At 44.6% G+C, this 27,845-nt stretch overlaps 1 protein-coding gene across 5 annotated transcripts; it reads left to right on the top strand.

The window, feature by feature from the left end:
• The first annotated feature begins 54 nt into the window (after positions 1-54).
• SMCO4 (single-pass membrane protein with coiled-coil domains 4) lies at positions 55-27,526 on the top strand. 5 transcript variants are annotated; one of them, XM_061343817.1, is made up of 3 exons: positions 58-203; positions 1,848-2,044; positions 26,448-27,526. In XM_061343817.1, the coding sequence occupies exon 3, from the start codon at positions 26,580-26,582 to the stop codon at positions 26,757-26,759; it is 180 nt and encodes a 59-aa protein (XP_061199801.1). In that variant the 5' UTR covers positions 58-203; positions 1,848-2,044; positions 26,448-26,579; the 3' UTR covers positions 26,760-27,526. The 5 variants fall into 5 exon arrangements, with proteins under 5 accessions (XP_061199799.1, XP_061199801.1, XP_061199802.1 ...); XM_061343818.1 differs by lacking the exon at positions 58-203 and adding an exon at positions 224-440; XM_061343815.1 differs by lacking the exon at positions 1,848-2,044 and having other exon boundaries at positions 55-203.
• Positions 27,527-27,845: the final 319 nt, after the last annotated feature.

Below are 27,845 nucleotides of genomic sequence, written 5' to 3'. Positions count from 1 at the left end.
AGCGGGTCCCTCGGCGTGCGGCAGAGGGCGCCCCGCGTTCCGCTCAGCGCGGGGCCGGGAGGAGCCTCCGGCGCGGCCGGGGCGGGCTGGAGCTGCCACGTCTCCTGCGCCGAGCGGCGGGGCAGCCGGCCCGCGCCTGGGCTCCACGTGTGGCGGAGCGGGGAAGTTGCCGGCGGCCAGCTCGGGCTTTGCCCGTCCCTCCGGTGAGCGCAACTCCAAGTGCGGGCGCTTGGCGGCCCGCTGTCCTGAGGGAGGGAGAGCGGCGGGGCGCGGGCGGCGCGCTGCAGGGAGCGCTGAGGGGGGCCGCGGGCCGAGCCCAGCCCGCGGTGTGCCCAGGGGAGCAGCGGGCTCGGCTCCGGGGCGGGCCGACTTCCTGCGGAGTTCGGCTCCGAGCGCTCCTCGGCGGCGGCCGCGGGTGAACCGGAAAGTTTGCAAAGGCGGTGCGGGGCGGCGGAGAACCGGGGGGCGAGCGCGGGGAGCCGCCGCCTCAGCGTGTGTGGTATGGGGGGGGGGGGGGGTTGGTGTCGCAGGGGGCCTCTCGCCTCAGAGCCCTGACACCGATCGCTCCCGGCACGGACCCCACCGGGGGGAGCTGAGGTGAGCCGGTGGCGGAGCGGAGCCGCGGCGGGGTTGGGGGTGTGAGCTGCAGCCCCTGGAAGCGGTGCTGAGCGCGGACACAGCGAGGGCAGCTCCTGAGGAGACTCGGGGAAGACTTCAAGGTGTTGATCTGGTTTTCCGTCTTCATTTCGGTTCACCCATCGCGTGTATCGGGGAACGACCGAGACTTGTGTTTAAGCAACCGGTTGGAGGGGGGGGGAACCCTCAGGAAAGCGTTAAAATGTGACCCGGGAAAAAAAGAATATCTTCTAAAAGTGAAAATGTGGCTTTTCTCTCTTATTTTAGCCACTGTGCCTTAATTTGTATGTATTTTGTCCATACAGACATGAGTTCGGTTCATAGTTCTTTGGTTCTCATCGCTGGTTACCTGTAAGAGATTGGTTTGTTTTCTGTTCTTTCGAAACCGGTTATGGTTCAAACCATCTTTTAAAGCAGCAGGAATTGGATGTTCTCAGTCACAGAGATTTCCATTCCAAGGTCCCGACCTGCCTGATGTTTGTATGGTGTGGGTTTGCAGTACCACCCTGTGCTGGGACCTCCGGGGGTTCCGTGTTCCTCTCGGTTGTGAAGATTTGATTGTCAGTTATCTTTAGCTTTGTTAAGGAATTTCCTCCTTTAAATGAACCAGAAGCCTTGCAGGAATTCCCTGATGCCCTGTTAAAAAAAGTGAGATGAGTTTCTCATTAGTACATTTTTAATGACTTCCCCCCCTCTCTCTTAACTGCCTTTAAGTGGCCTATTTATAACATAGAGCCCTCCTAGACTGAAGTTAAGAAGAAAGCTGATTTTAGGCTGTTCTCAGCCTTTGTAGACAGAATTTTCACAGATCTTTGTCAGGTAAATGAGCTGCTCCTTGTCACAGCAATGTTAGCTGCTGCTTTCCCTCATGCTTTGTGGGAAATGTGGAAGGGACATACCTATCAACTGGAATTTTGTGTGCGGCTGTCAAATACTCCTTATCGCATGGGAAACTCTAGGAACTGCCTGTTCTTTAGTGCTTCTTCCAGGGTGGACTTGTGTAAGATTCTGCTCCTCGGGAGGGTTTTGTCAGAGCTGTTGGTCATGAATGCAGAGTGATACAGCACAGCACTGCAGACATACAAAGGTAAAGAAGCCATTTACAGAGCTGGGCATCTTCAGGTGCTGCCAGAGTGGACATGGGAAAGCCCTCCTTCTCATGGGTCCTTAGCACACTTAACAGCCATCAGGGATGTGGTTGGCGCTCACAGGTCGATGGGACTGCTCTGTGCAAGACATCAGGTCATTTAACAGAGGCCGCATGCCCGTACCTCCTGTCCATGGAGCACCACCTGAGCTTTAAAGCTACACCAGAGCATGAGACTTGGGTGAACAGTGCCCTGTGTGAGGTGACAACCCTCAGGCATGTTCCCCAGCTGATGGCTGTTTCCTTGCTGCTTGTTTAGAGGTGTGTGCAGTAACAGTGAGGATTGGACTGTATGCCCACCTGTCGCTGCTATATCTTTGTGCTAGCAAAATGATCTTTATTATTATTCAGTCGTGTTTTTCCATGCATTAAATAGTGAAATGCTTTTACATATATACGATATACATGATGATTAGGTGGTAGGAGCTGGCTTATGGAACAGTAGATGGTCTATACCCTAAATCTTTCGGCCATGGCACTTAATGTGTAATGTAATGCAGTTTCTGTGTTTATTTTTTGTTGCAAATGTTCCCCCTCCACTATCTTTCTCCTTTGCCTGTTACTTTGAAGCCCAGCGAGACTTGTCCTGATGGGGTGTATGCTACCAAGAAGCAGTGGTGGAGAGGGGCTGAAAGAGTTTCTCCATTAAGAGTCCTAGGAGACCTACCCTGGTTCAGCAGGTAGCACTGCTGTCATGGGGACTGCACTCAGACACATTGATCCTTTACAGTGGCATCAGGGTTCGAGGGAACTGAGCACCAATTCACTGTACTGAATTGGGCTGGGTTTTGCTTTGACTGTTACAGCTGTGTCCCAGCTGCATCCAAAGCCATCTGAGGCCTTCCAGAATGGATCTGGCATCTCTTGATTCAACTATTTTGGTCCAGGTGCTCCAGAATAAAACTATCTCTTTGTACTAATCTCTGTCATGCACTGCAAGACACATCTATGGGCAGGTTGATGTTCAGTAGCATCCCAGTCTGGATCTCTCTGTTTTTGGACGGATTGTGGAACTCCTGTCATGCTTATAGAAATGTCCTGAAAGGAGATCTTGGCTGTTATCTTCTCTGGAGAGCTCCTAGGGTTGGTTGCTGTACAGGGACACTGGAGCAAAGGCAGAGCTGCTTTGTAAGACCTCAAGTTCTGTAACCAGGTGGAATGGTTTTTTTCTACAAGGTAACAGATCCTGAGGGGCCTCCATGATTGTGCCCTTTTTTTGCTCCCCTTTTGGTTCTGTTCCTTTAAATCACTGCAGTATCAACTTTCCTGTAAGGGCTCGGTAAAGCTGAGAAGTTACCTTTCTTTCTGCCCATTATGGGAAAGAGTTATGTTGACAGATGTGGGCTCTGTGAGGATTTGCTGAGCTCTTAATCCTGTTTGTGGCTAATAGGCCATGCTAATGTGAAAGGCCATCTCTTTCAGTATATAAAGGTCTTAACTGCTTGCTACCTTAGGGAAATGTGCTTTAAAATGCTGTAATTGTCTTAACAGTAGTGGCAGGCCTTGAGTTTGTTGATGTAAAATGCAGCAGTGCAGGCCTCTCCTCCCTGCTTTTTTCTTTTCTTGAGAAAGAGATTTTTACTTGTTAAAACAAACCCTAAAGTAATTGCTGTAGGCAATAGAAGAAGCAGGCTTTGTATGTTGGATGTGGCGAACAGCCAGAGATCAGGTATTTGTGAGCCCTTTAGGCACATCTGTATTGCTAGGGGATGAGAATGTGTGATAATATTCTCTTTGTTGTCTTTTGCCCTAACTGGTTTAGTTTTGGGTTTGGTTTGGGTTTTTTTTTTTTGTCTTCTCCATCCTGCTTTGTTTGAATTCTTGTATGCTGATTTTAATTGCAAAGAAGCGAGTCACTTCATCATAGAATCACAGAATGGTTTGGGTTGGAAGGCACCTTAAAGCTCACCCAGTTCCAACTGCCTGCCGTGTGCAAGGACACCTTCCACTAGAGCAGGTTGCTCCAAGCCCTGTCCAACCTGGCCTTGAACACTGCCAGGGCTGGGGCAGCCACAGCTTCCCTGGGCACCCTTTGCCAGCGCCTCACCACCATCACAGTGAAGAACTTCATGCTATATCTAGTGTAAACCTACACTCATTAAGTTTAAAGCCAGTGCCCCATGTTCTATTGCTACATGCCCTTGTAAAAAGTCCCTCTCCAGATTTATCTCTTTAAAATGCAAGTTCTGTGCTTTTAGATGTCTGTGTGCCTCAAAGTTTCTGACCATTTTTGTCATTAGAAATCTCACAGGAATTCCTTAATATGTAGGGCATGCCCCAGTCAAATTATTCTCTTATTAAAGTTCTGAAAGTATAAGCATAATGTTAAGTGTATTAACAACTTGACTAGACGGAGAAGTCCGTGCCATCAGTATGCTCCTCAAAACTTAATCTAAGTAAATAGTATGCAGTGACACGACTTCCCCTGCAGTTTCATAGGAGTGTAGAAAAATTCCACTTTCCACCCTGTATCATTAATGTATGCTATTTAGGCAGCTACTTTATTGAAGATAGGGGCTACATTCTTGGGATCAAAGGAGTTTCATTGTGTAGTTTGCTGGTGGGATTCTTTGTGGCTAAAAAGCCTCTGAGCAAAGGAACTGCTTGTCTTCCTGTGTGCTAATATGAAGCATTAATGGCACTTGTGAAATAGGGACCTTTGTGCCATGTTAACCAAGTGTTTGGTGGAGGACATTGATAAAACCAGCAAATGAAGCTGGGTTTGTAGATGGAAGATGGAGGGTGATTTGTGATGCTGACTTGGAGTATGCAAGACACTTGATTTTGGGGTTTTTCTTGAACAGAGGTTGCCAACAGTGCCAAAATACTTGTATTTTCACTTCTGTGTCCTGTACTGTCTATAAGAGCTGCAAGGGAAGGCTGCTGCTGTGGCCACAGTGTATTCTCTAATGGACTTATATGAGCCCAGTATGAGCCACAATGAGCCAAAATGAGACACAGTAATAGGGAAAAGTCAGCAAACATGTCAGTCTTGAGGAATGCTTTTTCTTTACACAGTTGGTAACAGTAATGCTGGGCTTTTGCAGGTCCTTTGCCAGGTGTCTGTGGACTTCCTGAGGTAAGGAAACTTAGAAAAGGAGCCTGACTGCATGCATGGTGGTTTCTGCTCCACTCAGGTGAGTACTGATCTGCATTATGGCAGAAGGGCAGAGGAATGAGTGTGCAAGGTGTTGTGAAGTGGCCAGATGTGCGTAGCAGGGATGCTGTAACTCATTATTGGACTCACCACCAGCTATCAGGCTAGAGCATGAACTCGTTGGTGCCTTAAGCCTTCATGCCACCTAGCCTCTGATCTGCTCCCTTTCATGAGTCTTATTTTGTCTTGTTTGGATTGCACATGTGTTCATTAGACTTCTCCTAATGATCCTTTTCCTTGCACTATAGTGATCTGTATTTTTCTTTCCTATTTACTCCCAGCTGTTCTTTGTCAGTTGGTCTGATTTTATTTCTTTAAATTGCATCATTAGATTGTATTCCTTCTGTGCATCCCCCCGTGTTGTTTACATTTGTTCTTCCTTTATCCATCTTCTTCTATTTTTCCCCTTTTAACTCTTATCCTTAGAGGAACCCAGTTTACTCTTGGAGACCAGCCCTTTCTTACTGATTGCCAGCTGCTTTTATTGAAGCTCATTTGCATTCTCTGCTCTTATTGTGCCAGACAGAGGACTAGTGATTTTGAGTAAAGCTCTTTCCCCAAAGGCCTTACTCAGAAATTGTTTCTGTATTTCACAAAAAGAGTGGGAAATAAAGAGCTGCATCAGTGCAAAAGCTGCTTCTGCCTATGCCAATGTGTTTGCAGCTTTGTCACTTGAAGAGTAGAACTGTGGCCTGCCCTGCTGCAGGCACAAACGACTTCTCCAGGCTGAAATGAGCTGATGAGGGGAGTACAGAATGATGTGGCCTCCTATTTACTTATGTGGGCACCCCTGAGACTCTGGCAGTAACAAACCCAGTCCGTTTTGATTGGGACTCTATTGTCTTGGTACTTCTGTTTACAAGCACTTGTGCAGCTGTGATTTATTGTGTTTTTTCTATTTTCTTTTGGCCATAGGCAGCTCTAAAAGCATCTAGTAAGTGTAAAGATACACTGTGGTTAAGGAGTTGAGGAGCTGTGGCTGTGTAATAGTAAACTTGGAAAAAAAATGGAATCTGAGCAGGGGCCTGGCTGGGCTTTCGTGCTCAAAGTACTACCTGCCTTCAGATAGGCTCTTTGATAAGGGTCCTTGAGCCTTATTAATTGTTAAGTATAAAAACCTTTTATTCAGGCCATGTTGATTTAGGCTCTGTATCATGCTAGAGGCATGGATAATCATGATTTGGATGTACCCAACCTCAGAGTGTGGATCCGTCTTCTCAATCTGCTTTCTGTTTATAAATCGGTCTCTGCTTTTTTACCCAGTGTCAGTTTGGTTTTGTTTGACACCTTGGCTTTGTATGTGTATTTGGAATGAAGTTCTCTGACCACAGTGCTTAGCATCAGGGCTGGAGGGGAGGTGTGCTGCATAAATCTGTTATTGAAACTCACTGATGTGCTTTGCCTCTAAAGTGTTTGTTCCTAGAGTGGCTGCTTACTGGTAGTTAGATGTCAGTAGTGTCTTGCACTTTATATAGCATTGTTGTGTCATGAAAGATCTTGTGCTTGACTCTGATACCCAACTAGAGGGATAACAAAAAGAAGGAGTTGTTCAGGGAAGCTGCAGCATACAGCTTTTAGTTACAGAAGTGCCCCCGCAAACATAGCTTAGGTACATGGCTGTCATGATACAAATAAGATTCAAGATCCCTGAGCTTTTATTAGACCTTACTGGTACCAGTACAAAATGTGGCTCTGAGCCTGGAGCTGTGCCACAAAAAGGCTCAGAGAATTCTCCTGTAATTGTTTGGTTTTGCTTAGAAACTAATACATTTACTGTGCTGGCTGGGTCTCACCATCAGCCCAGCACATGCACCATCATGGTGCAGCCTACTTTGGGTGGGAGTTAAACTCTAGCATAGTTTAGGACAGGAACTGAAGGATAAACATCCGTCTTAAGTGCAGAAGAACTAAAGTTTATTGAATTCCTAACTGTGTAAAGGAGTGTAGTTATACTGCTGTGGGGTATGTTTGAAGGCTTGGAGACCTAAAGTTCCTTGTGGGGCACTGGCATGGGGGAAAGGGCTGCATGTTAACTTCTTGCCTAATTGTTAGGGTTTGATACTGTTATTCAGAAGTCTTCATGCTGATTCTTATTGCTGAATTGAGGTTATTTCAGCCTGCAGAGCAAGCCATAGCCAGTTTCCCTCCATTGTTTAAATCTTTCCCACACTGGTAAGAGAAATATTTAACAGGATGGGAAACAGTGCCTGTCAAAGGAAGATTTGCTCTGAAATCTGATAGCCTGAACTGTTTTTAAGTCTTATATTTCTGCAGGTTGAAGCTGACTTGCTTTTACTTCTTTCTGCTGATAATAGAATTATAATAGAATTATCTATGATTCTGTGATTTATTTAGCATGTTAACTCATTGTACAGTAACCTCCAACAAACATGCTTTGGGTTGTTGGGTTTTTTTAAATGACATTATAAATTGGGGAAGAGAAACAGAACTATTTGTATACAATTGTCTTATTGCTTTTTCCATATCTTCCAGCTGTAGCAGTGTCTTCCTGAGTGGGAGAAAGTGAGACCTTTCTGTTCTGTATCCAGACCGAACAAAATGCAGAAGCCAAATTGATTCTCACTCCTACTGTTGACTTTTCAAATCCTTGCCTTTGTTAATAACAGGATGGGTTATTACTATTGAACATGATGATTTTTATTATTTTTAAAGAAAGTTATTAAATTTAGTGTGTGCTTAAGGGAAGTTCCCAACACCCAAAGAAACCTATAGGAGTAAATCTTAGGAGCACAAACGTTCAAATTGGTCTGCTCATCTTAACACTGATGTCCTTCTGGACTAATTATGCCCTTCCTAACACAGATAGGGAGTAGCTATACGGTACCTTGCAGCTGACCTGCACTTCTCTGCCCACACTCTCAAATAATTAGACAGGAGTTGGAGCTTCTCTCTAAGCCTTCTGGTGTTGTTATTTCAACACCCTGCTCAATTTAAAATACAGCACTGAGAGGCTGGACTGTTTTAGTTCAGGTACAGCACGAGTCTAGCTAATCATTGCAGCTTCTGAACTGGAGCTGGTTTGCATCTGATCCTCTGGACAGGAATGAGGAAGGGTGGGTCTGCCTGTGGTGTACCAACCTGTCATGCCCCATGACTGGTTCTGGTAAATCAATGCAAGCGGCAGTTGGCTTAGCTGTTTTCTCATGTTCCTTTCCTCATTCATAGAATCACAGAGTGTTTTGGGTTGGAAAGGACCTTAAGATCATCCAATTCCAACCCCCTGCCATGGGCAGCGACACTTCACACTAGACCATGTTGCTCAAAGCTCTGTACAGCCTGGCCTTGAACACTGCCAGGGATGGGACAGCCACAGCTTCTCTGGGCAACCTGTGCCAGTGCCTCACCACCCTCTGTATATGTTCCTGGGATGCCCGGCTGCCATGGGGAGGTTAGTCTCAGCTTCCTGTTGTGACTCTGAAAAACACCTATGGCGTCTGTGTGTGTGTGTGGTGGTGGGTTTGTTTTTAGCTGGGGAGAGGGGAGTTGGTTGGTTTGGGGGGTTTGGGACATTCAGAAGAAGGTACCTGTGCACTTGGTGCTTAAACGTCTGATGCCTGGATGTGTTTTCTTGGCAAAGATTGGTTTTCCAGTGCCTGTCATAAGAGTGAAAAGAACCCCTAAAGCTTTCCTACTTAATGCACTTCCTCGACCTTTTCAGTCACTGAGCTTTTGCAGTGATATAAACCTGGATGTTTTACATATCCCATGTTGCTGAACTAAATGACAATTTTGGCATTGCGAGAGCTACAAGCTTTGATGATAAATGCATCGTTTTTTTTTCCTCTGTATAACTTTAAACTCTCTGCTGGGCACTCCTGAAGGAGAAACTCAGTGTGAAGTGAGGTCTTCTGACAGTTTTGGCCTTAGCAACCCTTAGAAGCACAGGAGAGGGAGAATGAAAGGAAAGAGCCACCGTGTGCAGAGTGAAGAATTAACATCAGTCTTTATTTCATATAATGTAAGGAAAGAGGTGACTGGAGAAAGAAATCTTCCCTGTGGTACTAGCAGGGAAGCACAGACAATATTTGAAAGCCAGATAAGGCCCCACAAGCAGCAGCAGCATATTACACTGCAGAAGCTTTCTGGGCTGCGATCAGTGTTCTGAAATGTAGTTTAAGAAACAGCCAACAAAATAGGTTTTCCAGGGATTGAAAAGACTTCCAGTTAGTGATTCCTCCTCATCTCCAAGCTTCAAATGTGTTTGATAATCCCTACACCTGCAATTCAAAAGTATTTTTAAGCTCAACCTTATTTTAATTTAAAGGCAAGATACTTCACATTGCGTTTGTGCTGAACATATACTATCTGGATAACTGACTGACAACTTTGCTATATGGCATTTAGTCACTGCTGGGTTTTGTGCCAAATGTTAGTTGTTGCTGGGTTGGTTTTTATTGGTGTGAAATGAAGGGGTATGAGTTTTTCTCTGAATATTTTCATTCTGTGAATGTTTCTGTTTATTGTGTGAAAATAATACGATGCTGTGTTACTAAACCCAAGGAAAATCTGGGCTGCAGGCATATCTCGCAGTGTCGTTGTCTTTTGTTTTCTCCCTGTCAGAATCACAGTAGATGCTGAAGGTTTGTTAAGCTTGAGGAGGGATGTGGTTGCTTCCCAAAATAAATACTGCTTATGAAAGTTCATTTCAAGTTAACTCCAGGAGAGTGAACGTGCAAGGAGGTGGGGACATAATGTTTTCTTTGGAACATACCTTTGCTAAGTGTATTTTTAAAGGTTGTTAAACTGTTTACTGCCTAGGAAACCGAGGAAGTCAAAGAGAGGAGGAGATTATGGACCTATCTGTTACTTCAGTGCTGTGGCGTTTCTATGACTTCCATCTCCTACACAGTTACAAGCTCTGCAGGAAAGGGATATGCAACTTGTGTTGAAAACTTTGAGGTTTTCTTGTTTCTCTGAGCTTTCTGCCTGAGCCACTTTGCTTTTACTTTGTATTTTCATGGCCCTGGGAGATCTACGGCCTCCCCTGTTCCTGACCACCCTGGATAGCGATCTCTTCCCTCCAGACTCACAATGCCAGCAGTGTCGCAGCATCAGCTATGTGCAAATCCCTTTGAATTCAGCTGTCAGTTGTATTTCTTGTGAATAAAGTGTTGCTGTTACAGAATTCCAGGGAGCCCTGCATACGAACATATCAATTATGTGTCAACACAACAGCATCTGTCGTTGAAATGGGGTATCATTTATTTGGCATCAGCATAGCAGAGATTTGGCTGACAGCCAGGGTAAAATATTCTACCAGAAACTGCTGCAACAGGAGCTATTTCTGAATTAATTCTCTGAAATTCAGGTGCTCTAACAGCATCTTCTAACAAATTCTTAAGACATGAGGGACCTTATGCAAACCCCTTTCAGGTTCCGCGTTCTTGTCTACTTTTATTTCTATTTCATGTCCAATTTGTTGTTGTTCCTGCTCTCCAAAGAGATACATGCAACGTTCTGGGATGTATACATCCTGTAATTTAATATCCTTTTTTGGCTTCTCATTTCCTATTCCAACACTTGTTTACATAAAAAATTCCAAATGAATGCAATCAGTGATGGCTTCTGTGGGGAAATGTTGCTTAACTGTGAAAGAGGTAATGCTTTCAGAATAGGAGAGTAAGAAATTACGCCGCTTCTCTCAGGAAAGATATGTAGTTATTTGTTTGGGGAGCTATTTTTCCCTGTTTTTTCCTGATTAACTTGGTCTCTCCAATCTTCTTGCTTTTTCTTAAACCTTATCTAAGTAAGTTTCACATTTCGAGAGATGTGGGTGAGTCAAAACAGTGATTTTGGAAAGTCAGGAAACACTGAGTCCCTAGGATTTGTCACGGGCATAATTGCCATGGTTCAATAAGTGTTTCGGAGTACTTGTGGAAAATCAAAACTCAGATCGCTTTGCTTTTTGAATGATCCTGATCAGACTTGAAGAGGGTAAAGGAGTAACTCTTCTGTTCAATGGTACAGCTTGTAGTAGTCAGCTGGTTGATTCCAGTACCTTTTTTAAATTGGAAACAGGAAGATCAGACTTGGAAAGTGTAAAATATGGTAGGAAGTCTGGAATATCCAAATGTTTTCCTCGTGTCTCTTCACTGGGCTCCAAACATTCCCTGTCTCTTCATCAAATTAGTTTTTCACTTGCATGCTAAAGGAACTCCTTTCTAGGAAAGCATTAATAACAATACAGAGATAAAAGTAGTTGGGAGAAAATATGCATTGGAAAAAAAGCTTGTAGGATAAAGATGAACTGTTTTTTTTTTTAAGGTTTTTGGTTATGTTGTTGGGTTTTCTTTTCCCTGAGGTTTAAAGTCTTGTGAAGTTGAGTTTCTCTTGGAGGGGAGAGAACAGTGAAAGGAAAGGAGGCCTGTCATGTTGGCTGCATCGTAAATGGGTTGGTTTCTGTTTGGGTAGAAAAGAAATAATACATTTGGATTAACTCTTAACTTCATCCTCTCAAAAGAAGTCACACTTTTGGACTTAAGTAATGAAGCCTCTTCAGGAAAATCAGTGCTACCTTTATTCAAACTCCGTTTATTCAAGAGTTCAACTTTGTCACTGCCCTGGCATAGCTTGAATTTAATGATTAACCTCTTAGTGACTGCTGATGTAACTTCTGGCTTTCCATCTGGTACTTTATATAAGCATAAGCCAAGATGATAGCAGAATGCTGTAGTAGAGCAGAATGTGCTATTTGGGGAAAAAAAATCTCTTTCCAAAATCCTATATGCAGTATGCATCAGCCACAGTGAAACGGAGAGAAGCCCATTAAGAAATCCGGTTAGCTGTCTGCTCTCTCGATGAGTTAAATCTCTGTCCAGTGTGGTGATCTGTGCTAACTGGGGGCTTATCTGGTAATAGTGCTGGTGCCTTTACTAGAGGTGCCTTCTCTTGAAGCTCTGCCTGGCATGTGTATTCATTTCAGCCACGTATAACACAGAGTGTCGAAGTGATACCCTGTAATAAGTTTTAAAACCCTCTTCAGTGCTGAACCTGGGTCTTGTTCTGTTATGTTGCCCTTCTATTCAGCAGATCCCCTTGTGAGATCTGAAAGTGTCATGTAAGCACTAGAATACAAGAAGAGGGAGAGTCTGCTTTGTATGAAAGCTGCCCTGAGAAGTGCAGTGTTAGGGTTGAGGTTCAAGGCAAAGTACTGTCAGGTACTAGTCAGTGAGCTTGCTCCAGCCATAACCAGCTCTGTAATTTTTTGCAGGTTAAGAAGAAATCCGTAGAATCTGGGGAGGGAAGTATGAGCAAGACGTCAAAAGTAGCTTTAATGTAACAGCCTGTGAAGTGTAAATTGTTTTCCTGACAAAATGGAGAATGTTGAAGAGCAATTCTAGGCTGTGTGGCAACCTCATAGCAGCCTTTCAGTATCTGAAGGGGGCCTATAGGGATGCTGGGGACAGACTCTTCATTAGGGACTGTAGTGATAGGACAAGGGGTAACGAGTTACAACTTAAACAGGGGAAGTTCAGGTTAGATATAAGGAAGTAATTCTTTACTCTGAGGGTGCTGAGGCACTGGAATGGTTTGCCCAAGGAAGTTATGAATGCTGCAGCCCTGGCCTTGGTTGGCATGGTTTAGTGTGAGGTGTCTGCCCATGGCAGGGGGGTTGGAACTTGATGATCTTAAAGTCCTTTACAACCCTAACTATTCTATGATTAATTTCTGTAAAATGCAGATCTGTGTGCTGCGTATCCATAGATATTTGTGTCCATGGAGAGACCTAGGTGAAACCTGTGGAGCACTGTAGAGCAACTGAAACAAGTAGCCAGATGGGAGCTGAACTTCCCATCAGCTCTTGCAACATGTACATAGTCCTGTATCTTTTGAAGGTCCCTTCTACTGATAGTGTTGTTTCCCATCAGTGTTTGCTTATCTTTCATCTTTCCTTTCATTTGAACAGGTGAATTTTGACTGTAGGTGTCCTGGTGGTTGTTTTTTAAGTGCTGTACACTTTTTGCACTTTGGTTCCATCAGGTTATCATTATCTAAGCCAGAGCTTTCTGTCTTGTTTTGTTTTTCATTCTAAACTTGCTATTTTGAAGTACATTAATATGGTGACATTTCTGTCTAAGGTTTATAAACAGTTTTGACCTGTTGCTACCATCCCACTTTAGTGTGCTCTCGAGGAAAGTGAGCTGCTGCATATGGTGCAGTACCCAAGATAAAAGGCTATGCTTCTCCTTTTCCCTTTAAAAACCTTATTTGTGATTGTAGTTCTAGTTTCAAGGCTCAGTTAATTGAGGGGGGGAGTAAATCTCACCTTACTGTTGGACAGAGGGGTAAGCAATGGTTGATGGCCTGTATGTACATAGGAGGAGTAAGTAGATCTAAGTATCTTCTGTTATCTCTAGCCCTCTGTAGGCAGGATGGTTCTCAGCATCCTGCTGGAGGTGATGCATACTGTCCTCACCTCCAAATGCACAGAATGTGCTTGTTGATTCTCTTGTGTTTTGGAGAGCCCATACTCAAGGGTATGGGTGCATTACACTTGGCTTTATTTAGAATATTCAGGTTCTGGACTGGTTAAGGCTGTGCACTAAGAGCTCTGTTAAATCACTGCCTGGTGTTCTGTCCAGGTACTTGGTTTATTTGCCTCTCTCTCTCTCTGTTGAACCTCTGTCCCTTTTGTTGGTGTCCCTGCTTTCTTCCAGTTTTTGAGGAAAATAACAGTTTCCTTTTCCTTTATGCCTGCACCACAAATTCAAAGGACAAAATACACCTTTTCACTCTTGGGAGTGAAGTGCTATTTTATAGTACTGTCAGATTAAATATTGGGGTCGCTGAATCTACTTCTGGCACTGCAGCTCTTGTATTGAGGAGCAGCCTGTTTGGAGCAGTGTTTGCAAAACCATTTCAGTACATCTCACTATTACTAAGCCAGTACTGCAACCTTATGTAAGCCAGTCTCCATCCACTTAACTCCAGGACAACTTGGATGATTAATATTTATATAAAAGCTTTTGTGTTTCCACAGTGAAATTGTCTCGCTCTCAAAAGAAAAGGTGGCTTTTTCCCTGTTGACTCGGTGTGAAAAAGCTTGCAGAGGCTTTCAGCAGCGCTGCATCCGAGACAGGCATCAGCAGAAAAACTGGGCTTGTCTTTCATTCGGTATTTCATTTTGTGCAATTGCTTACTCTGAAAGGAATAAACCATTTACATGTATATTAACCAGTGTTTGCCAGCTCTTGGAGTAAAGCCAGTTCTCTCAGGGCCAAACAAACGCTCTGAGCGAACGAGTAATAATCTGCTATTGTCACTCCTAATTTATGGATGAGTAGATAGAGTAATGTTTGCCATTTTAAGCTGTCCTATTTGCTTGAATGACTGAAAATCACAATTAGCTATCGGCTTGGGGTATCTATAGCATGTCTGCCCATAGCTGATGTACTCAATGTGGCTGCTGCAAAAGTTCAGAACCTCCCTGCATGATAAGAAATAATTGTGGAAGAGGATGAGAACTCATGAAGGTTACAGATGTTTTGGGACAGAGGCTGAAAAGATAGATGGCATCTCCTCTTTTAAATGACATGCAAGTCCCTGTGTCTCTCTTGTTTTCTGACCAAATCTGTATCATCATCTCTCTCACATTAATAGACAGTTAGGATCTGTGAATTCCCAAGGTAATGGCTATACTGAGCTTTTGTTGTTGATAGGTAAGAGGAGGATATGATACTGCGTACAATGCAATGATGTTTACCTGTGTCTGTGAGCCTTTAAATTCTTAGTTTTTTCAGTGAAAGTGGTTAAAACCAGTTTCAAAACTGTTTTATGTATTTCTGACCAGCTTTTCTCATCTTGGCAAGGTTGGGATGAATAATAACAGCAACAAGACTTCCTTTTCTTCAGAAAGATACCCATTTTTAATGGGAGCACTGAAAATCGTACCCTTGCAAAGCCCATGTTAAATACTGCAGAGGCAAATAGCATAGCATCCCTCTGGAGTAGGAGTTTGAGGCATCAAGAGTCACTCTTGAGACAAAATTGACTCAGAATGTCCTGTGAATTCTTCCCTGAGCTCTCCTGGCTGGTTGTGGAGGAGTGTGCTACATCACACCTAAATACATAGGTGGGAGATGGATGAGCAGTATAAACCTCACTTGGCAGCCACTAAGAGTAAATAAACACAGTGCAGAGGTGAGACTGATCATTGCTGTCTGTCTGCTCTGATGGATTGACTCTTCCATCCACTTATTCCAGTCTTTATTTCACTTCATGCAGCTTTTCTTCCATGCACTGGTTTATCTTTCCTTTTGTTCTGCTGCTTTTCTTGCACACTGAGGGGGCTTTCCTGCTCTTCCTGGGTTTCATCATCTCGCTCACCTACTTGCACTGCACCACAATTTATGTATGTTTTTCTTTCCCCCCACTGCATTAAACTTCCCATATGTGGTGGTGTTAAATGAAATAGCGGCAAGAGCAATTGGTGTGGATGTTGTAGGTACCAGGAGCCTACAGCCCTGGGTGCAGCCATTAATATTCTGTCAGTAAGCTGTGAAAGACAGGCTCTGAAGAGATGCCTAAGGACATGATTCCTGAGTCCCTCTGAAAGGTCAGACGTGGGACTTCTGTACTGTGCAGCCTTAGCTGTCAGTTGGTGTTCACAGGCACTTTGATGAGATTAAAAACTAATATATCCCCCTTTGGACAGAAGGTCAGGTAATACGTGATCCAAACCCTGTGCCTACTGTGTCATGGGCAGGCACCTTTACACACCCTTTCCTTGCACACCCACAGTTCCCAAACCATCCATGGGCCCCAGTGCTGCCTTGACTGACACTGGTATGGATTCAGGGTACAACTTGAAGTGGTTTGATTGTTGAGTGCCTGCTGTTTTGTTGGCATGAGGGATCTACTGAATATTCCAGGACGCATACTATTGAATGTGGCTGATGTGAACAATAAAGCAAAATGAGCCCTGTTCTAAAGAGCTGGTCAGCAGCATCTCAATAAAAATGGCGGTAGGGGAAAAAAACAACTGCACCACAAAGCCAATGACAAACCCCCCCCCAAGACAGAAAATATAAACCTCAAAGATGGAAAAAAAACCCTCCAACCAACCCACAGAACAGCCTGGGGCAGTGCTTCTTGCAATTGCTCTAAAATGTGGAACTATTAATATTAATCTGAATTAATCTCTACAAAGTAAGAAAGATACCTGCGTAGATCTCAGCAGCAGCAGGTGCTTTTGCAGTATTATAAATAGAAAGCAATACAAATTGAGGTGCTTATTAAATCTGCCTTTATGATGCTTTGAAGAATTGCAGTGGAACAGAGAAGAGAAATTACCAGAGGCTCTGGGTTAGGAGGGTGACACAAATAGCTGTGCTGCCAAAGGGAAGGGGACAGGAATCAGAGCAAGTGATAGACTTGCTCAGAACATGGTATCTATCAGAGATCTGTCTCTAGCATGGAGAGTTTTGCCAAGAGCTTTGGAGGGATGTGACTGACCAAGGGAGGGCTTATGCTTTTTAGTCAGTTTTAGTACAGTATTGAATTATAATACATTTTCCAGCAGGCTGCACTGTAATGCTTTCTAGCACTCAGGTTTTTCCTTGTGTTCTTTTCCCCTTCCCCCCTTGACAAAAACTGCAGGAAACATCCATGTTTGGGAGATGGACTCACTCAGAGGTTTTTGGGCCCTCTTGGCTAAGGCCCTGGTGAGGTTCCTCCATGGCATCTCAGCATTTTCGGGAATCCTGGAAACACTGTAGGGCCTCTGCAGAGAGGAGCTGAGCTGAACAGCAAACAAAGCTTCAAGTAAACCGTATCAGAGCAGGAGGCTCAACTGGCAGAGAGGCTATTAAAAATGAACCAGAATCTGCTATGTTCTTTTCTTTGAGATCCTCAAATTGATGTGATTTGGCAGGGAGCATACTGGGAAGTCCTAGTGTGGCAAAACGGGTGCTCTGGGGAGCAGTGCATTGCCCTGTGTGCCAAGAATTGCCAAAGTCTGAACTTAGAGAAGCACATCATGCTTGCTGGTGGAGAGGAGCTCTGCAGTGGCACCCCTGGCCCTTCTTGTCTCAGTGTCTGGCACACAGACAGTGAAGGTTTCTGGGTTAGAAGTAGAGATAACACACCCGCACATGCAGAACAAGGAAAGTTATTGTCACAGAGTGAAGTGGGGAAGGGAATGCGTGTGGACCAACAGGACACCTGGCATCTATGCCCACGTCTCCCTGGCACTGCATGTGTGGGCTTAGAGGAGCTCAAGTGGCTTGTATGCCATACTGAGCACTTAATCTATTCCAGCTGTGGTTAGGAATTCAGTTGCATCCATATCATAGAGTCACAGAATCATTTGAGTTGAAGGGACCTTAAAGCTTATTCAGTTCCAACCCCTGCCGTGGGCAGGGACACCTTCCACTAGAGCAGGTTGCTCCAAGCCCCATCCAACCTTGCCTTTTGAACACTGCCAGGGATGGGGCAGCCACAGCTTCTCTGGGCAGCCAAAAAAGACAACTTAGGCAGTGCATGAGCATGACTACCCTTGGAATAGTTTGGATCTGTTCAGCAGAGAATGATGCTGATAATCTTGCACTAAGCATATCGGGGTCAATGCACGATTGTGTATCATTGGTGACTGAGAGCACTATGCATATAGCAGATCGCTTTAGAAACAACCCGAGTGGAAAGGGAGGCTGTGCAGGAGGAATAAATGAGAAGGGAGAACATGAATACTGTTATGGAGGGGGATGTAGTGTTTTTGTCTTGGTAAGTGCTTCAAGAGAAGGTCACTTGCACTTTATGGTGAGTGAACTATGGTATTGATCTGTAGCTGTTTGCTGAATGTTGTAGAGGAACTTCTGAGCCATCCTCCTCTGTCTGCCTGCGCTTGCTCATAATGGACTTTGTTACACACAAGGCTCCATAGCATTTGCTTTTGCTTCTGAGCTTTGAGCTGGTGTAAAGTGCAGTAGGATTGTAAATAGGAGCACAATAAATGGCAAGAACCAGTGTTGCAGAACTGACTGAGCAAAACAAGGCTGTGTTTAGGAGGTGCTTTGCTGGGAAACTCTTTGGTTAGACTGTGCAAAACTGTCGGTCTCTGTAATTTTATTAAGTCTTAATTAAGCTTTCTGCATTTAAATGAGTTTACATTAATGTCACACTGTTTTATGTGCATATTGACAGGCACTAACAGGGATTTGATCAGCCTAATCCAGCTATATGTAATTATGTGCTTTCTCCTTAAATAATTGCAAACAGAGCCTATCTATCATGGCAGGAAACCTGCGGCTTTATTATAACATGGGATTGTTTAGTGAAATGTAACGAGACCTCAGGTTTTGGCTGGGGAGTAAACGGAATGAGCCCAGCCATAGGAAGAGAAACCTTCCCACCCATCCTGTGTAGTAAGGCCCAGTTCTTATCTTCCCCCCAAGAAAAGGTGTCCTGATTGCATTGTTGTCACACTCATATTGAGCATGTTTCTGTACTTTGACAGGAATTTGGGAAAAGTGCAGATTCCGGGCTGCTGGAGGAAGAGCTGTAGCTTAAACCTGCGGTGCTGGTGTAATGTAATGTGGAGGGGTGTGTTTCATTCACTCGTAACTTGATTATCCAGATCAAATGAGTGTCTAGAAGGCAGCAGAACTGGGAATAAAATCTGCCAAATGGCAGCACTGCATACTCTCTAAAACGCCTGCCCTGTTTGGAAAACAAGTAAGGAAGGGAGTAACACAGGCACCCACTCCAGCGACTGCGTTTGGGTTGATTCCTGTGTGATTTAGTTCCTCTCCAGCGTCCTCCCCTGGCACGTGTACAAGCAGGGAGAGGCAGGCGTGGTGCCAGCAGGCTTTCCTCAGCCTCCTACTGGAAACCAGCCTTGCCAAGAGAAGCTGGAAAAACCAGAACTTCAGACTAGCCCTGAAGGGGGTGAGTTTGCGATCTGAACCCTTCACTCAGCGCGCTCTGGTGTCGCATCCAGCTCGCTTTCAGTCCGTGAGTACCTCCCAGTTCATAAAATCAAACGGGAGGTGACGCTGTTGGTGCAGTGCTCTCCATTTTCCCCTACAGGCCTGTCTCAGGAGGGTTTCAGGACTCCAGGTACAGGTCCATCTTGCTTTTCTCCTGTGGCAGATCTGTCTTGAACTAGAAGAGCGAGATTTCACTTTGTGCCTTCTGAAGAAACAAACTGTTTCACAAATAGTTTGAGTCCAGCATCATCAGTGTCTGTTGGTCAGGAAGTACCCCCGTTGTTCCTAGATGTTGCCCTGGTGTCTTGGAAGCTGTTCTTTCAGCTGTTTTCTGTGGGTCACTCGTGTGTACACTGTTCCCTTCTTGCTGCATGCACACACCCCAGGCTCACCTGTTGCCTTTGTGGGTTCTGTGGGTTTAGATTTAATGACCCATTCTCACTGTGGGTGTGGATTTTTCTGCCAGCCAAGCTTTAGCCTGGCCTGAATTTTCAGCACCAGAGTTTTATTGATGGTAGAATTAAAATGAAGAGCCCTCAGCTCTTCTGTTTGCATTCTGTAACATCAAGCTTTGGACCTGCTGGTGTTCTGCTGGGTGCGTGTCTTTGGGATCTGTTTCAAACACGTTGATAGTGATGCTGTACCGGTAGTTTGAAAGGGAGAAGTAAACAACCAGGCCCTGCAGTGGATCATAGGAACAGTGTTTCCCATCCAGGTCATTGTCAGCTCAGATGATGAGCTCTGGTGATAGTTCAGCTCATGGCGTGAGATAGCAGCCACAGCCCAGGTCTCAGGGGCTCATGACCTGGACACAGCAGCACTGAGAACAGAAGTGTTATTTTCACACTGGTTTCGTATTGCTGCACCTCCTTGTAGATGCCTGACGCTTGGGGTTGGTGTGGGAAAGCAGCATATACATTCTGAGGGGCTCTGACACAAGCAGCTCCTTCATTTGTATTTATTTATTTAGTATAGCTATTTAGAAACAGACTGAATTTCCATAAATGCAGTGGGAGGAAGGATGGTTTGTATCCAAAGGACACAAAAGGATGTGTCTCAGGAGCAGCCAAGAAAATTGCTTTTTAAGAAAGCAGCTGAGCAAACACATAATATCGAGGCATACCCTAGCTGTTGTAGTTTACTGCATTTCCGTGTAAGATCCTCGGTAGCTGTATGGGTGGGAATGGTAAGCTCTTCTTTTCTGGCCTCCCATAGGAACTGAATCCATGCAGTGACAGAAATTAGGTGTTTGTTTTCCTTATGTTTATAATAAACATTAATCCTGGACTGCCTGTTTGCACAAGTTGGCTTGATGCTGGTTCTTCACCTGCAAAGAGGAATACGGGTTCTTTATATACCTGTGTGTGGAGCAGAAGGATTTGCCTTTAATTTACTTCCTTTTAATTGCATTCTGCTGGGTTTCTTTGCTGCGTTCAGGGCAGGCAGCATTGCGCTGCAGTGCTGTGCGTGCCAAAACCACTGTCACCTCACCTCTGTTTAACAATGCCTTCCCAGCTGCAGAGATCCGTGGCTTTTTGTTTCTAACACAGATTACTCGCTCTATCCAAGTCCTCAGCATTGTGAAAACCGCATTGAAGTAGCTTTGTGCTGTGGTGGCCTTGCTCGCTCTGACTTTCTGGCAGCATTCAGTGCTGCCTTTCATTTTCCAAGTGCTCTGAGTAGTTTGGAGACTTTCATAAGCCACATTTCCAGTAAATGTGATGTTGCAGTAATGATGGGTCAATTCAGATTCAGGTCTGTAATTTGAGGAAGAAAGCCACCACCCCTCACTACAAAATAATGCTGAACTGACTTCAAACAGAACCTCAATAGTCCCGTATTGTTGTGTGTGTAATTAAAAGCTTTTACCCTTGAAAGTAGGGTTGTTTTGATTTGCTGATCATAATTCCTTGCTACAGTCAAATAGACTGAGGTAAATTTTCATGATAATAAGAATTGGCCTCATGCTGTAACGTGAAAATCCATTTTTCACAGAGCGAGACATTTTCTCTTAATGCTTTTCTTCATTTTTAGCACACTGAAATCAGGACAGTGGCACTGAAAGGGAAGATCTCAAGTTTAGCATCTCTTCAGGCTTTGTGTTCAGCTCTGCACCACTTCCTCTGTGCAACTTGGGTTGAAAGGGAACAAACTGGGGGATCTAGAGCATGGGACAGTGCTGAACCTGGAGTTAGGTGTGTGGCTGTTCCTGCAGGGCCCTCACGTGCTCAGGTTGTTTCATTAGGGGATGGCTTGTACAAAGGCTGTTTCCTTTTTGAGCGGGTGATGATCATTTCCCCTTGTTAGCACTGGCACAGAGCTGTGCTTCGGGACCAAAAGGAATCATCCCGCAGCTGAAATATTCACTTTGTCACGAGGCCACCTTTGTGTTGCTGGAAGTGGGTTGGCTGGGGAGGTTTGAGGGGAGGGAGGAGGATGTGGCTGGGATTAAAGCGTTCTGTTAATCCTCTGGGCAGGCGTGCTCTTTAGGGTTCAGCTCTCTTAGTCAAATTGGCTAATCCCTGCTGTATCCATCTTTGTCACCCACACAAGCGATTACCCAGAGCATTTTGCGCCTTTAGAGCCTGTCAAATAATGAAGATTTTTTTTCTAACTATCATTTTACATTTAGTGTTTAAAACAGAGTGTAGCAATTGTGCTTGAATAGGATGGAAATAGTGCTGGACAACCACTGCTGCTGTTGCATTAAAACTGTTACAATCAAGCTTTTCAAAACAAAATCTCCCTCTTTGGAGCCAGGTTTGTGTCTGACACAAACACAGGAGCAGGTTTAGCTTCTGTCTCAGTGCAGGAGTTGGGTGCAAACTGGTCTAAGCGCTCGTTGCAAATCTTACGCAGGCAGCAGGCACCCAAGAGGGTGAAGGTGTTCATTAGAGAGGGCATGAGAATTGTTACTGTACTCTTTTAGACCTGCCAAAACTGAAACACCAGGTTAAAAACAAGGGACAGAGCTGGACATGGATGGATGGGTAGGTGGGTGGATGGATGGATGGATGGATGGATGGATGGATGGATGAAGGCTGCATGCAGAACTGAGGTCTCTGGAGACTCCAGCAAGAGCTTTGTACACAGGTATTCCTGTTGTGTAAATCTGTCCCAGCCTCCTACTGAAATACTTCTTAAAAAGTCCCATTTAGCTGCATTTGTAAGCTGGCCAAATCACCTTAGAAATTGGTGACCTTGCTGAGGCTGCTCTAGCAATGGCCAGACCTTAAAGCTTCAGGAAAGAAAATACCACCTCCAAATGTGGTATTTCACCTCAAGGTAAAATCAGTTCTGGAGTAATGATAAAAAATATGGGGTAGCCTAAAACAAGTCTTGTCCTTAGTACCCAGGGTTTATGTAACAGTATTACAGTTCATTTATTACAAAAGCCCCAAACATCTGCATGGTTTCAAAGGTAGGAAATAACTTGTATCTGTCATTTAGACCCCACTTTAATTAAGGGTAGAAGTAAGAACCATCCTACTTCAGTCAACGTGTTGTTCCTGGCTTGTGTCTGTTCTGCTGGGACCATGCAAGCAGAGCACCCTGTGCCCAGGCAGCACTGCAAGAATAGTCCTGTTTCACTGGTGGGAAGCTTGGTCCTTACCACGAGGCCAGGGAGTGCTCCTGTTGTAAGGAATGTTCAGCACGGAGCAGAAGTTCCTGCTAACCAGGCTTCCTTCTGCCCCTGGGGTCCCCACCTCTGCCTCTTTCCATCTCTTGGACTCCTCTTCTTATGCAGGAGCTCTGGCTGCAGCTCCCTGAAGCAATCAGCCCAGCAGCAAAAATAGGTAAAAGCTGATAAACCTGTTCATTTTAGTTCTTGACTGATGCTGGTGTGTGCTGGTGATTGGGAACGGCTGGGTTTGGGGCTGTTCAACACTCAGATAATCTGATAATTGTTGCTGCTTAGGTGTCTTGTGTCCTTTCTCGCTGCTGTTGGCAGGCGGTTTGAATACAGCCTGTCCTGGTTGCTGTTTTATTGTTTGGGTTTATTTTTAATGTCTCGGTAACATCCATGGCCCCAGGGGGTAAAACTTAAATGATAAACATTAATTCTTGTCAGATTCATTGTTTGAATTTGAAGATGTTTTGCTGTTGCAGAAATGTTACAGTGTCAGCAGCAGGATCATGAGGCCAGGTTAATCCAAATTGCCTTGCAAACCCTTGTAATTTGGGATTTGGAGGAAAATTATTCAGCTTAACACCGCTAATTCATGCTGGAAGGCTGGTGATAATAAGTTCTTTAGATGTCTAGACGTACGAGTACACTAAGTGCAGATAAGTGAAATCATCTGTGCATGTGTTGCGTGTAGAAGGAGATGCAGAATTGCAATACTTTATACCAGATTGTCATAAATTCTGGCTGGGAGATGGTTGATGCATTCTGAAGGTTATCACCCCCCAAGTTTCACTACAGCCTTCTGGTACAAAATGATCCCTGCTTAACCGTAGTTGACTTGCTTTAAGATGCTGGCAAGTGCCTCAGCATTGGTATGAGTGACTTCAGCAAGCCCACTGATTGATGCTTTTAGGTTTTGGGGTTAGCTCTGCAAAAGCAGTTCAGAGTGACTTAACCCATAAGGTAGAATGAAGAGTGCTTATATTATATAGGAAGCAAGGTGGATGATGGGCGAGGAGGGATGCCATTGCTGTAGATGTCAAGGCAGGGTACTAATTTGTGATTTTTTACTGTGTTGAAGAATGGTGTGTTTAGGTTTGTCTTCAGTAGATGGAACTCAGTGATTTGTTCTGCTTGAAACCTCAGCCTTTCAGTGTCAAGGTGGAGCACTGCAGTGTCAGAGAGAAGAAAGAGTTAATCTCTGCAAAACGAATGCTTCCAAGCATGCATCAAGTCAACACTCATTTTCTTGATCATTGGGATGGTTTCTTTGTAGCCAGCAGGTTCCTGCTTGGGGAGGGGAACTTTACTATAGTGAACTTAATAATAATCTCATCACCCCAGGCAATTCTATTACCAAATTTTAAATTGCAGAATCCACAGAAGGAAGGTGAAGTTCCAGTCTCTGGTTAGTGCCAGGCTCCTGTCCTGCTGTTGTGGACTACAGGTACCCCACTTCTGCTGGAGTCTCTTAAACTCTTCTATTGCTATTCCTACAAATATCCCAGTGAAGCGAGTTGCTGATTTTCCTAGTTTGATAATTTCCAGCCTTGGCAGATGCTTGGCCCCGGCTGAGCTGTTAAGAGAAATGGGAATCAGCCTTAGTAGGATGTGTGCGGTCTGCAGCAATGAGCCCTCTCCTGTTCCGGGAGACTGGGAGTGGAGAGCTTGTGTTTGAGGAGCAAAGGTGAGCTTCCACTTCTTCTGCAGTGTGAGTTGGCTGGTCACGAAGGTTAGAGTGTGCACAACATTGAAGCACCTGCAGGAGATCACTTTCTTACTGCCCTTCTGATAAAAGTTTGCTCGGGGATGTTTTAAACAGACATTGCTAACTAGCCTAATGACACCCATCCCCGTGCTATAGTATTTCCTTCTCTCTTCACGTGAGTTCAGCCTTCCCAGGGCACAGGCAGGGTGATGGCTGGCTGAAGGAGGATTTAGCTCAGTAACATGAGATTAATTTATTCTCACAGGCCATGCACACCACAGGGACTGAGACCCTGTGTAACCCTCGCTCTGGCCTGCTGTACTTCATGGATCTGTTTCTTCCTTTCCCCTATCAGTAGCTACTTGCCTTCCAGTGGAGTCCATGGGTGGCTGGTAAGAGCCTTGGCAGCAGAAGGGGATACCTGTGGCACTCTGCCTGCACAGCATGGGCTGCAGGATTTCATCTTGTGTAACTGAGCACCGGATTTTAAGTGCTGTTTCATACCCACATGAACACAGCAGCATGTACAACATCCCAGACCTTTCCTGTGTGGAAGTGCTGTCTCTTGCAGTGATTGTCTAATCCTGGCAGGAGCCTCTGGGCTCATACCGGCAGCAGGAGCCTGGCAGCAGCTTGCAGAGATTCACTGCTTCCATTTCATGGTTCAGTAAAGATGAACCCTAAGGCTCATCCCTCTGAAAACTAGGGGCCAGTTTCTGTGCTAGTCCTTCTCTGCCAGTAGGAAAGCCAAGTAACCCAATGTACTGGAAATGTGCTTGGAGATTGATGCCAGATTCCCAAACTGGAGAGCATCAGCTCGCAGCTCAAGTGGTGCTGACATTTGCAGGAAGGCTTTCTCTTCTAAGCCGTCAGATGTTAGCTAGTGTATGTAATTAACTTGGTATAATTTTGCTTCAGAATGAAATATTCATTCAAAAGAGACTTAAAAAACAACACTGATGTTTTTAATGTCTGCGTAGCAAGTGATGCTGTGTGGAGCAATGCATACTTTTATTGTTGGAGAGGTTAGTTTTCATGGCAACCCTGTTTGTTACTGTGGCACACAGAAGTTCCAAAGGCTTTTACTGTCCATCACTTCTTGGGTCTTGTGAGAAATCTGAATACAAACCCCCCTGATGTACATTAACAGTGGAGACAGAAAGCATTAGGAAAACACTGCAGCCTGAAATGCTCTGGTTGTCTGATTACCCAAAGGGCAAACATCAAACTTTAAATTTGCACAGTAGTTATTTTCTAGAGTTTGAAAATAAAGCTCATGATCAAGCAGGAGGAGAGGACATGGAAAGGGAAGGGGTAAAACAGAGACTTCTTTTGCCCCTAAGGAGATTCAAGAGTTAGCTATTAGAAGTGATAAAACAGCAAAACCAAAGCAAAAGCCCACAGCTCAGAGAAGGTGGAATACCAAAAAGGCTCTGCCCTGAATTGGTGAGAACTGAGGATTTGCTGAGAAGAAACAGTTATGAAAGTTTAGAAATGAAGTGGTCCCATTTGACTGAAAGATGGAATGGGTGGTGTGTGTAGTTACTGCATCCAGTTCCCACTTGAAGTTCATTCCCCATTATGAAGTTCAGTGACCACTTCTGGTCTGTCTAAATCTGTTCTGTGTTTTGAATTCAACACTGCAGCTGGCATTGTGTCTTCTTTTGCAGATGGTAGATTTAGATTAGATACTAGGAAGAAATTCTTTAGAAGATTTACCAAGTGGAGCTGCAAATGGCTTTAATAAATAATAGAACCCCAGACTGGTTTGGGTTGGAAGGGACCTTAAAGCTCATCCAGTTCCATCCCCTGCCATGGGCAGGGACACCTTCCACTAGAGCAGGTTGCTCCAAGCCCCATCCAACCTGGCCTTGAACACTGCCAGGGATGGGGCAGCCACAGCTTCCCTGGGTACCCTGTGCCAGCACCTCAGCACCCTCATAATGAAGAATTTCTTCCTAAAATCTAATGTAAATCTCCCTTCTGTCAGTTTAAAGCCATTCCCCTTGTCCTGTCCATACATACTCTTGCAAAAAGTCCCTCTCCAGATTTCTTGTTGGCTACTTTAGGCACTGGAAGTTGCTCTGAGGCCTCCCTGGAGCTTTCTCCAGCTCTCTCAGCCTGTCTCCATTAGCAGAGGTGCTCCAGCCCTTGGAGCATGTTTGTGGAACGTAACTGGAATGTATGTAGATCTTGTTTAAAAGCATTGTTTTCTTCTCTTGCAGTTTCTTGTGCAGCCAACCCCTTGAAGGAGCAGGAATTCTTCAACCTCTTGTTTCAAAAGACTGTGGACTGTTTCCTGCTGTGCAACTCCCTTCTCTCTCCCATTTCAACCAACAAAAGATCCTAAGAGGAGGATGAGGCAGCTGAGAGGAAAACCCAAAAAAGAGACCTCCAAAGATAAAAAGGAGAGGAAACAGGCAATGCAGGAGGCCCGGCAACAGATCACCACCGTCGTGCTGCCCACGCTGGCGATTGTAGTACTGCTGATCGTTGTGTTCGTGTACGTAGCCACTCGCCCAAACACGACAGAGTGATGCAGCTCCTCACACTCCCAGCCTTGGGGTTTTAACTGTTTTATCAAGAGCCAGAAGGAACCCCCTGCAGCTCCCTTAGTACTTCACAGAGGAACTTGTCAACTTCTCGCTCTTTCTCTCATAGGGTCCCGTGGAGTCTCTTTAGGAATGCAGCATAAAACGTATTTGTGAGCGTGCGGGTACGTTTTATGGTCAGTTCATGTGCCTTTCAGACTCTTAAAATGGTGTTTTTTTGAAATCCATTGGAAGCTCTAGGTTGTAAAAGGAAATTGGGCTCTGCTATAAATTTGTATAAAATCAGCTTTCAGCTTTTATCACTGTTATGGATAATGTTGCTCCCATGAGCTCCTGGATGTCTGTTTCAGAACTTCCAAAGAAGTGCATTTCTTCTTTGTACTTACTGTCATATGAAGTGCTTTGATTCAGAAAGGAGATATTTATTTTTTGAATAAAAGAGAGAAGGCTTGGAATCTTCAAATTATTTTGCAAAGAATGTGACTTACTGTGAAAGCCGACCTTGTGTAGTGATTTTTTTCATTAAACACACTAGAGTTCACCCAAAAAGAGTTCCTTTTGCTGTGAGATGCCACCACATCAATTGAATTCTTCAGGATCTGCCAAAAGGAATCTTACAGAGGTTGGAAATGGAGGTTTCTACCAGTTTATGAGGAAGTAACTAACAATGAGTGATGTGAACACAGTTGTTCATCTGAATGTTAAATATTTAAATCTGTGTAAGTGGCAATAAAAGATGATTTTGGATACAACCCTTGATTTGATTTGTATTTATTTTAAAGGAAGGAAAAGTAATAGTGGTGGAACTTAAGTCTCCTGTGCCTGCTGCAGTGAGCTGCTGTCCTGTGACATTCCCCTCTCCTCACTCCAAGGAGGATGTGAGCAGAGCTTGGGTAGTTTTATTCTAGGAGATCAAGCTGTAAGTGCTTCAAGAATCCCATATTCCTCCACAGCCCTATCTCATCCAAATATTTTAAGGCACTTCGTAAGCATTTACCTTCAGCAGACTTGAGGGAGGGAATCTGAGAACCCTTGCCTGCTGCTTGAATACAAGCCAAGCAAGGAAGAATG

The sequence above is a fragment of the Neopsephotus bourkii genome, unplaced genomic scaffold (assembly GCF_033783945.1).
Source record: "Neopsephotus bourkii isolate Nb327-2 ecotype Australia unplaced genomic scaffold, CSIRO-AGI_Nbou_v1 NB_1825, whole genome shotgun sequence".
In the NCBI taxonomy this organism is placed as follows: Eukaryota; Metazoa; Chordata; class Aves; order Psittaciformes; family Psittacidae; genus Neopsephotus; species Neopsephotus bourkii.
The sequence above is the reverse complement of the archived record's forward strand: the minus strand, read 5'-3'. Positions and strand labels throughout refer to the sequence as shown.